Genomic DNA, 17,568 nt, shown 5'->3' on the forward strand with positions numbered 1-17,568 from the left:
CACAATTTGGATAGCTATAGCAATTGCAATAGCACTTAAACTTATATACCTCCCATAGTGTTTTACAGCACTTTATGAGCAGTTTACAGTGTCAGCATTTTGCCCCCAATAATCTGGTTCTCTTCTTATTGACTTTCAAAGGATGGAAGGCTGAGTCAACCTCAAGCCCTCCAGGATCAAACTCCTGACTGTGGGCAGAGTTAGTCTACAATACTGCATACAGTTCCTTTGAGAAGATCTAGGGAGGATCCCTCTTGGACTCATTCTGTATACCCAGGACTGATGGCTGATTTGCCTCTTTGAGAAAGGATCACTCGGTCTTGCAACTCAGCACCAGATTCCATCACAATATGGAGAGTTTTTAAAAAGTACTTTTCATTTCAAGCAGTCTGTTGGAATAAAATTATAAATTAACCACCCCCACCCCCACCCCCCCACACACAAAAACACACTCCTAGGGAGCTGAATGGAGTACCATCTCAAGTAACCAAAGTGGTTTCTGTAAATGTGCAACCGATCAGTAAAATCCACTTTGCAAGGCAAAGCATGGTAGAGCAAGCCTATTTCATGCAACTTAAATATTGGGATGGAAGTGCTTTTAATCATCTATTTTAATTTAATGCAGGCACTCATAGTGCAAAAAAAAAACAGGTAGGTATTCTTATCTTAAAATATCTTCCCCAAATATAATTTGCATGTAATGATGTTATATTGACATGTGACATATTTTACTTTTAAACATAGGATATATTGAAAAACATGGTTTAACACTTATCTGATTCAGAAACATGCATTTTTGAAGGCATCTTGATCATAATTTAAGCTGAGAGCTGCATCGCAAACTGCAGAGCACAAAAGCATAAAGAGAATTATGTTCTCCTAAATGCATTAGTCCAAGAGGTGTTATTCTAATTGGGCTGCAATATTTGGCTGATTGATCAGCTAAATTAAATCTATTGAAATATTTTGTCTGATTAAAAATACATTGCTCAGTTAATCAAGTAATTTATTTTGTCCAATTAAATATGCATTCTTCCATTAATCAATATATTTCCTGTAAGAACTTAGAGGGGAAAAAGTATTAGACAGGCAGTCCTTGACTTATGACCACAATTAAGCTCAACATTTCTGTTGCTAAGTGAGACATTTGTTAAATGAGCTTTGTCCCATTTTACGACCTTTCTTGCCACCGTTGTGCAAGTTGCAAGCAGAACTGCAGATCACTGCCATTGTTTAATTAGTAATATGGTTGTTAATCTGCCTTCCCCATTGACTTTGCTTGTCAGAAGGTCACAAAAAGGGATCACATGACCCCAGGACAGTGCAGCCATCATAAAGTTGAGTCAGTTGCCAAGCGACTGACATTTGAGTCACATGACCAAGGGGATGCTGTAAGGGTCATAAGTGTGAAAAAACGGTCATAGGTCACTTTTGCCAGTGCTGTTGTAATTTTGAACAGTCACTAAACTAACTGTTATAAGTCAAGGACTATAAGGACGGAGGTGGTTGGAATGCTGCCAGCAGTTCGGCAACTCAATTCTCACCGGGCTCAAGATTGATTCAGCTTTCCATCCTTCTGAGCTCGGTAAAATGAGGACCCAGATTGTTGGGGACAATAATGCTGACTCTGTAAACCACTTAGAGAGGGCCGTAAAGTACTGTGAAGCTGTTTATAAGTCTAAGTGCTGTTGTCATTGTTATCTGTATATGCTATTTTAGGAAAGTCATTTTCATTTTCCTTCCTTTACACATAGGTGTAATGTTTTTCCAAAGACTGGTTTTATTCAGTATATGCAATGTAAATGATATACATTTTCCCTTTCTGAGTTAATGTGCATATATATGCAAATTTCATTGTTCATTAATTCCTTAAAACCCACGCAGTAAAAACTAAGCTTTCTTTACAATCCCTTGAAAATTTTATAATATAAAGCTAAGCCATCAAACTATGTGTATGCTTTGGAACTGATTTGAAAGAGGTACTTTGGAATGTGCAGCAAAAACAATACAGCCTGTTTAAGCAGTCACATCTGTTTCTAGACTTTCCCATGATCTTGAAAAAGAGACATAGCTATATTAATAAATTTTTAAAAATGATGCAGCTGCTTAAAGTATTTCCTTGTAATATCCTCATTGGAAATGTTTCACATCACTGCTCCAATAGCATCAGAATCTAATTGTTACACCTGATTGGAGTCTTTTCTTGACCTATCAACTTAGACTTAAAAGAAAATAGTGAGACACTTCAAATTTGACTTACAGCCAACTTATAGTTATCATGATCAATACATGTGATACTTTGGTGGTACTGTAAATTCTAGTCACTTCTTAGGCATGGAGCCTGGCTGGGTGAGTTTGGAATGGTCACTACCCCTCAGTCCAATTCATTTCACAAGGGAAATGTTGTAAGGAAAATATAAGAGAAAAGCATTATGTACGCTGCCTTCAGTTGTACAAATAAGAGTGGGATATAATAGTAATAGCACTTATATACCACTTTATAGTGCTTTACAGCACTCTCTGAGCAGTTTACAGGGTCAGCCTATTGCCCCCAACAATATGGGTCCTCATTTTACTGATCTCAGAGGGATGGAAGGCTGAGTCAACCTTGAGACAGTCAGGAACGAACTCCTGCCAGTGGGCAGAGTTAGCCTGCTCTGGATTATGAATTCTCGGCAGTTTTGATGACAAGATGAGATGACATGAGTTTCCAACCTTGGATTATCTCAGTGAAGGGCGAACTTTGTTTTGTAAAAAAGAGAATAAATTTCCAGATGCCCTGTATTAGATGATTCTTCTTTCTACATGGACTTCTGGACTACATTTTGTAAGAGAGAGAGAGAGAGAGAGAGAGAGAGAGAGAGAGAGAGAGAGAGAGAGAGAGAGAGAGAGAGAGAGAGAGAGAGAGAGAGAGAGAGAGAGAGAGAGAGAGAGAGAGAGAGAGAGAGAGAGATGTGGAGAGCTCCACTCTCCAGCTCAATCAGCCCTTCTCCTGCAGTATGATCATATAGATTGAATAGACTGATGATAGAGAGACAAGGTAATAAAATACTTTATCTTGTTGTCTTGACCTTCTCCACCCTGGTGTCTTCCAGATGAGTTGGCCTGTTTTTCCCAGAAGTCTTAACTCTGATTTGGAATTCTGAGTGCTGCAATCCTGACACATCTTAATTAGCATTAAAATGGGGGGGACCCTGATTTACCTTCACCTTTTGGGAAAGCAAGTTCTGAATTATCAAGGATAATACCTTCACAAAATGAATCATAACCTTTACAATAAGCCCTGAAGGCCTCCCTCTGTGTGTTGAGCATATAGGCTAAATGCTGGAACATTTTTAGCAGATGTTAGTTGATGCATTAAGATATCTATAAAGGAGAAATGATTATAATTATGCTGTTAGTCAGAATGGCTCCGCATATGCCCTTCAGTTGAATAAGAAGAATCATTTTCTCAGCATTGCAAAATGGCTGCCATTGGCACATTATGTCATTGTCTTTCTGTCTGTATCCAGATGCTCTGTCTGCAAATGGTCTCCTCTGGCTTTTAGAAAGAAAGAAGAAAGGGCATCAACTAATCACTGCATTTGAAGCCCACTGCATTGTCTTCTGTGTTCACCACCTACCATGCCAGTAAGCGAGCTGTTGTTTTCCTACTTAGTTTGCCTGGGCATGTGTCCTCTTTTCAGATAAAATCACCACTTTCCCACTCAGCTGTTCTGATTGCATGAAGAGGAACCTGATTGCAATATTATTCTTCCATCAGCTACATAAAAGATTAAAAAAAAAGTCTTTTCAGGAATCCTAGAGGGTTTGATGAGATTACATTTCAGGAGGGTGTAAGTTGGTTGAGCTCAGTAGCACATCTGATCCCAGCAGCTGCAAGGGGGCTTCAAGGCTTGATTAGAGAAAAGTGGGCTGTTGTACTTTATTTAGCAATTTGTAGAATGTAATACTTGGAGGGTTTTTTTTTCCTTTCCTTCTGGTGGTTGGAGAAGTCCTTTCCTTCTGCCTATAAGCCAGAGGTGATGTGACATATGATCTGTTAATTCTTTCTGTATTTCTAAAAACATTAAGGGAGCTGTGGAGAAGTAGGAAAAACATGTTAAATTTCCAAGAAGTGCCAGTTCAGAGAAAAAAAACACCTCTGTTTTTGTAACAGAATAAAAGAGTTAGAAGGGACCTTGGCGGTCTTCTAGTCCAAACCCTGCTCAAGCAAGAAATCCTATGCCATTTCAGACAAATGGCTGTCCAATCTCTTGATAAAGAACTCCAGTGCTGGAGCATCCACAATTTCTGGAGGTAAGTCATTCCACTGGTTTATTGTTCTCACTGTTAGAAAATTTCTCCTTACTTTTAGGTTGGTTCTCTCCTTGATTAGTTTCCATCCATTGCTTCTTGTTCTGCCTTCAGGTGCCTCAGAGAATAGGCTGACCCCATCTTCTTTGTGGCAGCCCCTTATATATTGGAAGATTGCTATCATGTCACCCCTAGTTCCTCATTTCATTACACTAGACATACCCAATTCCTGCAACCGTTCCTCATACGTTTTGGCCTTCAGTCCCCTAATTACCTTTGTTGCTCTTCTCTGCCTTCTTTCTAGAGTCTCAACATCTTTTATATCATGGCAACCAAAACTGGATGCAATATTCCATTTCATCTTACCAAGACATTATAAAGTGTTATTATAAAGTTTAGTCACAAATGGAATTACTGTAAGTGTACCAGACTTTTTAATGGTTAACAAAGCTAGAATGAACTCCACAGCCACCTCATATACTGTAGCTGTGAAAAGTGCAATTCAGTCTTTTGAACACTGAATCTGTTTTCACTTGCAGTTATTGTTTATTCTGTAATAAAATCCGTAAATCCTCCAACATACACCACGGGCAAGGCTTTTGACTATTTCTAGACAAAGGTCTGCAAAGGTCTTTTATATCTTGACTAGTCAGCAATAATATTGGCAGAGCCATTTCAGTTATGAAAGTTGTGGTGATTTTTTTTTTCAGGTTACTTTCTGAGCCATGAATTTTCACGAAGTGATACCTGTGTATAATCCCTGGATATAAATTATGTGAATGAATATAAAGAGAATAAGCCTTGGTCTGTTTGTCAGTTGGATAAGAATAGTAACACATTTTACAAAACATCTGAAGGGAAACTAATTTTCTGTTCAGGTCTGTGGTTTCTGTATGATATTTGTGGGTCTAATAAAGAAGAATATTTTTTATCACAGGGTTGAAATGGGGAGGCCTTGCTGCTCTCTGAGCTTGGTTATTTTCTTGCAGATGTTTCATTAGCCAACTAGGTAACACCATCAAACTAGCACTGATGTTACCTTTTTTGGGTAATGAAACATTTGCAAGAAAACAGCCAAGCTGAGAGAGCAACAACGACTCATCATCATTTGTGGGTCTATAGCAGGTGTGTCAAACTGCCAGCCCGCGGACTGGATGCATCATAGCGAAACTGCGCCCATCCCATTGCCGGCAATGGAAAAAAGTTGTGATATGTCGTGACACATCACATGACGTTGCAAGTCTGGTCTATAGAGTCTCTCTCTCTCATACACAAACATACACATACTGACATTGTCTGTATAGTGGCAGTGACATCATAAAGATTCTGCAAAGGAATAGAATTTCTTAGAATTCCCCAAGGGAACAAAAAGGAAGTGGGGGAAAATGGCCCACAAGCCAGGAGTCCTAAGTAATTCTCAGTTCAACAACAAATGGTCTGAAGACTTTAGAGGCCACTGTTCTGATTATCTCCAGCTGGCCTTTATCACTTCTTGCCTCTTTATTTTTGTGGGTGGTATCATTATCATCTTGATGATCAGAGTAATCCGATACGTATTACGTAGGTGTTTCTTTAGATATTCCATTCAATTTCAGGTAAGCCTGCTCTGTAAGTCATAGAAAGAGAATGGGGCAAAACTCTGTTAGGATTATATATCTGAGTATTGTATTGTACACATGAAGTTAAAATCAGATAGAGAGTTACATATAACGGGCTCTTCTGAGAATTCTGATGGAGAATCGATGCTTTGATTGCGTATTATTGGTGTATCCATTTGATATTCATTGCTTATTTACAGTATTCCCTAGTTATCTATGGATGCCCACTCTCCATTCCATGAAGTAAACAAACCTACTTTACCACCATTTGAATTTCACCACACTTGGGAAGAGAAGCAGGATATTAAACATAAAATAATGTAACAGTGTACCCTTACATTTCCGGATAACTTTTAATTTTCGTTTTGGCAAATAGGTTTCTGATTTTGCTTTCTATTATAACACCCTGATGAGAAACTGGCATTTCAGTTGAGGGTGCTTTTTTTAAGGGCTTTTCTGTCCCTTCCTTTCCAGATGTCATACTTTATGGTTCATGATTCACTGGAAGTTTTTAAGAAGAGATTGGATAATCATTTGTCTGAAATGGTATAGGGCAGACATGTCAAACACAAGGCCCGGGGGCCAGATCCGGCCCACGAAGTGGTTTCATGTGGCCCGCGAAGCCTTCCTGGAAACAGTGAGGGAACGGCCCCCACTGCCTTGGCCCTGGCCCAGAGACCCTCCTTCTGCCAGAGACCCTCAGATCTGTCCCACTCCTGCCCAGGCCCCCATAGGCACCCTTGACATGAACAATGTAGAGCTGGCCATGCCCACCCAGTAGGCCATACGCACTCTAGCCATGCCCACCCAGTAGGCCATGCCCACCCTGGCCACACCCACCCACCCCTTGAGGGCAACCGCAATGCTGATGCGGCCCTCAGTGAAATTGAGTTTGACACCCCTGGTATAGGGTTTCCTGCCTGAGCAGGGGGTTGGACTACGTCCCTTCTAACTCTGTTACTATGTTATAATTCTAAAATAACCAGTGGAAAGGAATACTATTGAAATTGAACTGTGGTTGTGCAATAGCCAAATAACTAAATAAATCTGTTTGAAAGCAATTCCAGAATAGTTTTTTGGCCCTGCACCATATAAGAGGCACACAGAAGGCAATTAAATAAGGCCCTTATTTTAATGTAGACAATTAGCGTAAAGTCTTAACATTTATTTTTATCTTGATAGATGTTTACCAATAAGATGCTCCTGATGAGATTCTGGAAAGGAAAGTTTCAAGACAGGGTGGTTATGATGATCTCAGCTCAGACGTCTATAGGCCGTATTCTGGTGAGTTGTTTTAAAGGTGGCCAAAATATTATACTGCAGAATGATTTAATGATTATTTCAGCATTTGATGATTAGGCACAAGAGTCAGTGCTTCAGCTATTAAAATAGAATATTCCATGCACAGGAGACAGGCTTCAGTAAGTCTAAAGGTGTCCCAAGCTTTATAAAAATGCAGGAAGAAAAGCGATATCAAATCCTGCAAGAGAAGATTTCATGGAACACAGTTGAAATGAATTAGTGTCATGGAAAAAAATATATGATAAGATTACTGCTTTGGTGTTACTAAAACAGGCTTAATAGGGTCTATTGCTTCAAGTACCTTACACACTAAAAATAAATGCAAAAAAAAAGCTAAAGGGAATGGGGAAGCCTACATTAATTTTAAATCATTATCCATTGTGGATTTCATCATGAATATTTATATCATAAAGTGGAATCCAGATGAAATGATGAACGCATACATAATGGCAGGGAGGATGACCATGTGTTTGCTGCGATTACATAAGAAATATGTCAAATCTCATTTAAAATGGAATTTTTGCAGACGTTTCATTACCCAACCTAGGTCAGCACTGATGATGTTACCTAGTTTGGACCATAAGAGGTCTGCAAAAAAACAACCAAGCTCAGAGAGCACCAAGCATTCTTCATTGGTAAAGTTTTGAAGTGAATTTCCATGGCGCCCTTTCTAGGTTTGACAGGCAGCCTAAAGCTCACATTATTTAACTGAAAAGTTTAAGGGTGGCCAAAAAGAGAAATGGTTTTAAACAACCAGAGATAATCACTGGTTTATGTTTTATGTACCGGTATGTTACATTGAAGTGATAATGGAGGGTATCTAATAGAATTTTGATTCTTACACCTCCCAATAGTTCTTGAGTGTATGACAGTCAAATGCCAAATATGGCACTAAGCTTAGAAAAACTAGAATCCTTAGAAACCTCTGTTTTGAATTAGACTGGCAAATAAACAGTGAACTAATTATATGTAGGTTTCTGTTTTAGGTAATTCTTGTGTTCCTATTTAGTATTGGATCACTCATCATTTACTTCATCAACTGTTACAGGTAATTAGAACCTAGTAATTTATTCTATGTATATGTCTTTCTTTAAAAAAAACTGTATTTCATATGTCTGTGTTAATTTTTATCAACATATAGTTGCTTCTCTCTCTCTCTCACCCTCCGTCCCTCTCTCCCTCCCTCTTTCTTTCCTTTCGTTAAAAAAAGCCATTTAATCAATGGAAAGAAATACATCAAACCTCCCACAGACTAAATTAAATTGAGTTCAACCCCTAGCTATTCCGTGTGCATATTTTCTTGTGAGAATACAAAACTGATTTGCTGTTTGCCTCCTCCTAGGCCCTAGGCCTAGGGTATTGTGTGCTGGCTTTTTGTGTGTGGCTAATTTCCAATCTAGCCCACAGCTGTGAATTTTTTTTATGGTGGTTTCCCATAAAAGTATGAACCAGATCTTATCCTGCTTACTTTGGCCAGATGCTGCCATCTGCTGTAGACAACCATACATTTTTTGCAGTTTTTCTTGGCAAGATTTTCCAGAAGTGGTTTGCCCTTGCCTCTTTCCTAGGGCTGAGAGAGAAGGACTGGCTCAAGGTCACCCAGTTGACTTTGTGCCTAAGGTGGGACTAGAACTCACAGTCTCCTGGTTTCTACGCTGATACCTTAACCACTATGCCAGACGGTATACCTGGATATCCAGATCTGAAAGCTGTTGTCTGTTTAGGGACAATGGATCATTTCTTTCCTGTCATTGCAGAAATGCCTGCACACTCAAAGCAGCATGGTCTCTGCAGGGGCTATGCAGCTGCTTTGCAGCACTTCCTACTGTGATTGCTTGACACAGTGCTGTGTAGTCATGCAGCCATTCCAGAAAGCACTCCAAAAGGAACACAACATCCAAGGAGAGTCCCATGCTGTTACAAACATCTGGAATATTTTGTTCTAAAACAAAGGAAAAGTTCGGTCATCTTCCAAAATTTTAAAGATGAGAGACGTTAGGTCGATTTTATTCCTGCTTGTATTTATTCCATTGTGGTTCAGTTGGGAAAAAAAAAACTCAGGGGTTCATCCCCAGAAGCATCAGTGAAATGATTCTTTTGTATCCCTAAGGAGAGTTCTATGATAAGTTCTAGGTCTCTCTGTGTCTAATGAATTTACTTCTGTTATCGCTATCAAAATAGCAATGTGCAGGTGGTGCTTGGCTTATGACCACAACTGAGCCTCAAATTTCTGTTAAGTGAGACATTTGTTAAGTGAGTTTTGCTCCATTGAAGACCTTTCTTGCCTCTCTTGTTAAGGGAATCACTGCAGTTGGTGAGTTAGCAACCTGGTTGTTAAGCGAATTTGACTTCTCCATTGACTTTGCTTTGACCTTGGCACACAGCAACGGTCATAAATATGAACCAGGTGCCAAGCATCTGAATTTTGATGACATGATCATAGGGATGCTGCAAAGGTCATAACTGTGAAAAACGGTCATAAGTCACTTTTTACAGTTGTGTTGTAACTTTGATCCATCACTAAACAAACTGTTGCACCTTGAGGACTACCTATAATTAATCCTCTTTTTAGTCCAGTGCTTTTGCATTAAACTACAATATCCATATTCTGCTAAAGTTACTGTATTTATCTGGTCAGCATCCTAAATTCAGGCTGTGCATACACAGAAACTTCTGGAGTACCCCATGCTGTGAAAACAACTACTATATCTTTTCGATACTCACAGCCGGAACATCGTCCACTTTTGAAAGATATAAGCCACATTTTTCCAAAACGAGATTCCCCCCACTCCCACTTGGTTGGGAAAAACAGCACCATCATTTATTTTTATTTTTTATTTTTTGCAAAATGCAAATCAAACCAGCTTTGGCAATTTCATTCTGTCATTCCTCACTTGTCAACAACACAAAATGTGGAAACTGTCAAAAATGTCAAATGAATTTGAAATTCTGCTTGTTGATATTCTGCAGTGTACAGTGTGAATACAGCTTGGCTCAAATGCTGCCAGCTTTTGGATCATCCAATTAAATCTCCCCCTCCTGGTAATATCAAATGCTTTTACATTGGAGAAGGAATCAAGCACTGAGTGCTCTTCTGTATAGGAGCCAGCATGTTTGTATTGTGTGTGTGTGTGTGTGTGTGTGTGTGTGTGTAGGTTTCTGCGTGTGTATGAAGCATAATCTGCATTTCCCATGGAATCCATACAGAGACAAAGAGGGGCAAATGATGACATGCATTTTGTGATCCTAGTGTACAAATAATGCCTTCATGAATTTCCCTCAAGTATTATCCATTACTTCTTCTCCTGCCTTCTGGTGCTTTGGAGAATAGATTGTCCCTCTCTTCTTTGTCGGACCCTCAAACTGGAAGATTGTTATCATGTCATTCTCTTTTCTAGATTAGACATGCCCAGTTCCTGCAGTTTTCATCATATGTTTAGCTTCTAGCCCGCTAATCATCTTTATTGCTCTTCTTCACTTTTTGTTAGCTTTCCAGCCTTAGCTGCAGGCATATGAAGTTTCTTCTTTTTTTGTGTAGTCTTTGGCTCCTTCCTTTGCTATGACAAAGCCTTTCCAGATTAAGAACCAGCTCTCTTCTCTGCTTTGGCAAGGATCTGAGTCCTGGCCAGTCACTATAGAAGCCAGGTTGAGTTTGTTGACAGAGTGCACACATCTGGATTTACAGTCAATCACAAACACATCCATCTCCCAGAAATGAATTTCATGAAAACATGTAGATTTCTTGCAAATGAACTCAGACACGTGACCCTGAATTCTAATTTCCAATTCCCTTCTTGCTCTGATTGTTTTTAATGATTATTAAACAATTGATTTCAATTTTTTTCAATTGATTTTCAAAATAATCGCGAATGTCCTGTCTTACTATAAATAACGATTTCTTTTTCCCCCCTTTCTACAGTGTTAAAGAGTTTTGTCTCACCTTTGAAGACCAGACAATTGTAATCGATCTATTCTTTAATTTATTTTTTCTTCTGTACTTTGGATTGCGGGTAAGAAATATTTGCAATTAAAAATATTTTAAAAGTGTTGGGTGAAATCGAATAAGAGAATAAGATCCAGGAATGGTTCAGAAATTTGTTTAAATTTGCATTGTAATGTGGACTGTAATACAAAGTTGTTTTACTTATTTATTAAATTTATTTGCTATCCGTCTCACCATGAGGAGACTTATAATGAATACAAAATTGTAATAGTTTAGAGAACTATGCCAAAAAAAATGCTTTAGAAGCTGGTGAAAATATGGAGTAGAATGTTGTAAAAATAGGAATATGTACAATATAAGACTTGACAAATTATTTCACTGATAGAAGTATTAATTTCCTACTTTAAATTTTAGGTAGGCCTGAGGGAAAATAACAATATCACTCAGGCTGTGAGTTTTCATTTGATATTACCCCTTCTTTTTTGAAGTCTGATCACATCATGAAGCAAAAAGACCAGATAGGGAGAGAAGTTTCATTATCTCTGACTTTGTACAGTGTTGTGGTTTTGTTTGTTTTTGTGTTTATTTTTTTTAGTTTTTGGCAGCAAGTGACAAGCTAGCATTCTGGTTGGAACTTAATTCCATTGTGGATTTCTTTACCATAACTCCAGTCTGTATAGCCTTCTATCTCGGAAGAAATTGGCTTGGTAAGTACACACCTCAGCCGTATGTGTCTATGGAGATTCTCAGTCATCCAGGTCATGGTTGTCCCAAAGGTGCTTTTTCAAGAGGCAACTGAACTTTCTTTGTTTTTATTTTATTTTATTTTATTTATTTTAATCCCATTTATATCCCGCCCTTCTCCGAAGACTCAGGGCGGCTTACAATTTAAGCACAAACCAATGTGCTTAGCAATAGCCTTCATTCTATGTATATGCCTGCTTATTAGGGCTTTCGGCCCCCGCCAAGTGGCATTATTACAAAGTCAGCTTAATTGCCCCCAACAATCTGGGTCCTCATTTTACCTACCTCGGAAGGATGGAAGGCTGAGTCAACCTTGAGCCTGGTGGGATGCGAACCTGCACTAATTGCAGGCAGCTGGTGTTACTTAAGGAGGCATTAGCCCACTGCTCCACCAAGGCTCTTTCCTTGAAGACTTTTTGCTTCTTGTCCAAGAAGCTTCTTCAGTTCTCTCCTGAGAAAAGTTCTGAGAAATTAGATGCCTGTTAAGGGCAAGAGAATAAAGTGAATGAAGGATTCGTTCTTATAAACTGTCAAAAATGGCTGAGGCCATTTTGATTCTCCTTAGGAAGTATTTATGGAATTCAGTAACTTCAGATTTTCTGTAATGTGCCATATTTAATATGGCATTCAACGGGACCAAATACATATTTATGGCAACCATCCCATATCAAATGCATTTGGCTTTTTATTCTCTGCAAAATGATAATAATACCACCTACTGCCTAGAAATTAGCTAAATGGGTATGCATTATTTCAGTCTACATGGCATGGGTCCGGACTACCTACGGGAGCACCTTCTGCCAATGTCAGCACCCCACCGTCCTGTGCGCTCCCACAGAGAGGGCCTCCTCAGGGTGCCACCGCTCAAGGAATGTCGGCTGGTGGCCCCCAGGGGGAGGACATTCTCAGTGGGTGCACCAGCCCTCTGGAACAGCTTACCAACCGAAATCCGGATGGCCCCTGACCTCCGTACCTTCCGTCGCGACTTAAAAACTTTCCTGTTCCAGCAGTCCGGCCTGGCATGATAGCGTTAATTGGGGTCCCAGTTTGTTTTCATTAGTGTTTCTTATTATTTTTATTGTTCAATCTGTATACATTCCTTCCTCTGTACACCGCCCCGAGTCCCTCGGGAGAAGGGCGGTTTATAAAAACTAATAAATAAATAAATAAATAAATAAATGTTGCCGCCATGCTTCAATCACCAGAAAAAGAAAAGATAGTTTCACCTATTTCCTCATTTCCTCCTCTTTATAGGTTTACGCTTCTTAAAAGCATTGAGATTAATGGAACTTCCCAAAATTTTGCAGTTCCTCCAAATCACCACAAGTGGGTAAGACAATTTTTCTTTGTGTCAGTAGTTAACCCATCTGTCTGTTTTTTGCTTCCAACTGGCTTTTGCGCATTGGTCAGCTAGAGAAAAATCAAAATTGTCTCCAGCTCAAAATAGGTTGATGTTCTTTGTCCCAATTTGAAGAGAGGGCTTCTAATCCTGCTCAGGTTAGCTGAACTGCATGGCCCTAAACATCTAAGTAAAATTAACTTTAGGTCTTCCTATGCAGGTGCCTCTTGAAGGTTAATAATCCCTCTCGCAATTGGGTACAAAAGACCAGGTCCTCACACTGAAGGTTCAATTAAATCGATTTATTAAATAAATAGCCATGCACAAGAATCTTCTTGTAACGGTACCTGATTAGAGTTAGATATGGGTTAATGGCACTGAAGGAGGGTTGGGCCTTGTGACTACATATGGATTCTAGGCTGAATCCACCCCTAGGTTCTGCCACTCCCTCGTTCACATTTGCACTTTCCTCTAAAAAAACCTTTTTTATTCATGGGTTGCCCACTTCTTCAATCTTCTGAACCATATTCTGCACAGTCCTGCATGTAATTCCCATTTAGACCACTCCTATTGGTTCATTTCCAACATCCCTGAAAATGCCTTATCCAGAATCATATCAAATCTTCTCATAATTTACCTCCAATTAACATCTCCCAGGTGTTTTCTTGTTTGCCCAACCGTCCACCTTGCAAGTCAGTTTTACTGCTTGTTCATGCCTCTCCATTGTACTACATGATGGTTAGGCCTTGATCATGCTTTTGTTGCTCTCCAATACTTGTTGGTAAAAAAAAAACCTGCTATTATTTGTTGGGCAAAACAGGCTTATATGTTCCGTAACTCCATCCGCAGTGTGTTGTACTAATGCAGTGTTATCTGTCTTTGCATTACCAAAAAACAGATCCAATGTTTTTCTTTTTTGCATGGATTTTTTTTCTGGGTTTAGATATGGGAGTTGTAACAGGTATGGACCTGTGTAAAAGTTGGGCAATTTAAGATACTTCAGCCTTGGGTCTCTGATGATTTCAATTAGATTTCAAGTTCCTCTTTTGGAATTTTCTCTTGATGCCCTCAGCAACTCTATGAGGAAAGCACAAACAGAATAACAAGATTGGAAGAGAACTTGGAGATCTTCTAGTCCAAACCCTTGCTTATACTTTATCAGACAAATGCTTGTCCAAATCTCTTCTTAAAAACCTCCAGTGCTGGAGCACCCACAACTTCTGGAAGCAAGTTGTCCCACTAATTAATCCTCCTAACTGTCAGGAACTCTCTCCTTAGTTCCAGATTGGTTCTCTCCTTGCTCAGTTTCCATCAAGGACCCTAGAACTAAGGATAAATTTCCTGACAGTTAGAAAAAATGGAACTTGCCTCCAGAAGTTGCAGGTGCTCCAACACTCCAACAATTCTGTATGTATATACATCTACTACTGAGATTGCTATGTAGTCATGTTTTATTAAAAAAAAACCTGGGGTAATGAAAGTTGAATGAATTGAGCTACAAAGAACCCCAGGACAAACTGTCTACTCTATTTGAACTGTAGCAATTCAAACCCTACCATTATGGGCTGATAAACAACCTCTAATGCTTTGATTCCTTTTGGTAGCAGAAAGGGGAGTGAAAACCTTTTATTTATGATATGATTATTAGTTGTCTCCCTCCATGGGCCACTGTGGGATCTACAGGGCCAGAAACATTAATTAATGAATCAATCAATGTCCACTTGAGTTAAGCACATTAATTAATAGTGCCTCACTTGGAAGACCCTCAAAGGATTAAATGGAGGTGGATGTTGCACCTGTTCCTTTGAAACTCATTCCTATCAACCCTCTCCTTGCATGTTCAGTACTGCAATCAAGCTGTCCAAACTGCTAGCTGTATTTGTCAGTACCTGGCTCACGGCTGCAGGATTTCTTCACTGGGTATGTATCAAATAAATGCCTGATGAAAATGTCAGCAAGAGCATATGTCTGGTTATTTAACAGTGAAGTTAGATTTCATACTGAATGTCCTGACTGAATGTAGCTTGTTTCAAATTAAACTGCAGGGTTTAACTTTGAACCTGCTTGCATTCTACAGTTCTAACCTGTGATGCTCTGGAAAATATATTTTAACTTAAGCTGACATTAACTTACATTGGATTCAAGATTTTTTGTTCTATAGATGCTGGCAGAAGTAGTGATCAGTGAATAGCAATATCACTTAGACTTACACAGTATACTGCTACACAGTGCTTTACAGCCCTCTCTAATCTGGGTCCTTGTTTTACCAACTTTGGAAGGGTGGCAGGCTGAGTCAACCTTGAGCTGGTCAGGATCGAACTCCTGGCAGCGAGCAGTGAGCCTGCAATATTGCATTCTATCCACTTTGCCATTTTAAACAGTAACATAGGAAACATCGATGTAAATTTTTATTTGATGTTTGTGACTATTGCATGCCAAACATTTGCATATTCAGGAGAATCTCTTTTTTACTACACAGCTCTTATTTCAGACTTCTTGCCATTTTGTCTCTGTCCTGACACCCATTTGTGGTGATGTTTGCAATATGTGATCAAAATCCCAAATGCTTTTATGTTCAACAACTTTGAACTTCTATTGAAATTCATCTGTTGAGGCTTTTCTCAAATTAACATGATTCTACTCCTCAAAGCTTTCTCTATTATACCCACTGACTAGGTTGGTGCATTCTAAACTTGGATTAGTGAAACACAGTCACTCTATTCACACATCATGTTATGTTAAAGCTGACAAACTATATCATAGTTTAAGGAGATAGTATAGTTCAACAAAATGCTAAAAACATGGGTTCCTGGACTTATATATCTCACATCACTCTCATGAAGTCTGTGTTAATTTTATTTCATTAGACAAGAAAACTTGATTACATATAGTATTGCAAGAGTTTGTATATCAGCAGTTAATATGTGTAAACAGTTGGACATGGGTTCACATATTCAGTATCTTTATATGGATCTATTTTGGTAATTATTATTTATTTGGCATATCAATACCATTTATTTTGTTTTTGACTTGTCTGTAAACCCTAGTTGTAATAAATGGTTTTTGTACATCTCAGCAGACTAGGAAAAAATGAGGTTCAATTCAATTCAGAATATATCTGGAAGGGACCTTGGAGGTCTTCAAGTCCAGCCACCTGCTCAAGCAGGAGATCCTACACCATTTGAGACAAGTGGCTACCCAGTCTCTTCTTAAAAACTTCCAACGATGAAGCACCCACAACTTCTGAAGGAAATCTGTTCCACTGGTTTATTGTTCTTACTGTTAGGAAGTTTCTCCTTCATTCCCGGTTGCTTCTCTCTTTGATTAGTTTCCATCCATTGTCTCTTGTCTTGCTGTCTGGTACTTTGGAAAATAGATTGACCCCTTCTACTTTGTGGCAGCCCCTCAAATATTGGAACACTGCTATCATGTCTCCCCTAGTCCTTCTTTTCTCTAGACTAGCCATACCCAGTTCTTATGTTGTACTATTTATTATACAGATTGAGAATTCTGGAGATCCTTGGGTTTATCACAGCAATCATCAAACCTTGACTTACTTTGAATGCTTATATCTGATCATGGTGACTATGTCTACAGTTGGATATGGAGATGTTGTGGTCAAAACCACCATAGGACGTGTGTTCATACTTTTCTTCATTGTTGGTGGTCTGGTAAGGAACTGTATTAGGATTTAGATGAACACATTTAAGTCAGCTCCACTTCATATATTTTGTTGCCATATAAGGTGCCTGAGAGGTAAGGCCTGCTAGCAGAGAGTGAAAACAATAAAATTGTGAGAATCTAAAGAAAAAATCAAGGGTATCACTTATAAAGAAAAATGTACCCTAAGCATTAATAATATAATATTTCACTATGGACAATCAGGAATAACAGAGTTTTGCTCTGTGATCTATAGAGTTGATCAGGAATTCTAGAAGTTTTCTCCTATGATCAATAGAATTAGGTTGCTTGTAAATACAGTACATATGTTCAAGCACAATTTGTACTCTGCCATTTTAAAAGGTGCTGAAAAAATAATAAAAAATGGAGCAACTGTAAATCAAAATCAATATACGGTATATTTAAAGGTCTTGTGTTATGCCAGATATTCTCTAGGGATAGCAATAGCACGTAGACTTGTATACCACTCCATAGTACCTTACAGCCTTCTCTGAGCAATTTACAATATCAGCCTATTGCCCCCAACAATCTGGGTCCTCATTTTACCGACCTAGAAAGGATGGAAGGCTGAGTCAAGCTTGAGCTGGTCAGGATTGAACTCCAGGCTGTGGGCAGAGTTAGCCTGCAATACTGTATTCTAACTACTGTGCCGCCACAGCTCATCC

The 17,568-nt window shown here is 39.0% G+C and overlaps 1 protein-coding gene across 1 annotated transcript in view; it reads left to right on the forward strand.

The window, feature by feature from the left end:
* Positions 1 to 5,681: 5,681 nt before the first annotated feature.
* The window catches only part of KCNU1 (potassium calcium-activated channel subfamily U member 1), a gene marked incomplete at both ends in the record, with an annotated part of 69,475 nt that continues 57,588 nt past the window's right edge, over positions 5,682 to 17,568 (forward strand). Inside the window, 8 exons of the mRNA XM_081333415.1 lie at positions 5,682 to 5,891; positions 7,077 to 7,178; positions 8,183 to 8,244; positions 11,116 to 11,206; positions 11,735 to 11,846; positions 13,138 to 13,213; positions 15,067 to 15,142; positions 16,723 to 16,893. Of these exons, the coding sequence (XP_081189541.1) occupies positions 5,682 to 5,891; positions 7,077 to 7,178; positions 8,183 to 8,244; positions 11,116 to 11,206; positions 11,735 to 11,846; positions 13,138 to 13,213; positions 15,067 to 15,142; positions 16,723 to 16,893 (900 nt within the window). The remainder of the gene's footprint in view (positions 5,892 to 7,076; positions 7,179 to 8,182; positions 8,245 to 11,115; positions 11,207 to 11,734; positions 11,847 to 13,137; positions 13,214 to 15,066; positions 15,143 to 16,722; positions 16,894 to 17,568) is intronic.

The sequence above is a fragment of the Vipera berus genome (assembly GCF_964194415.1).
Source record: "Vipera berus genome assembly, chromosome: 8".
Classification (NCBI taxonomy): Eukaryota; Metazoa; Chordata; class Lepidosauria; order Squamata; family Viperidae; genus Vipera; species Vipera berus.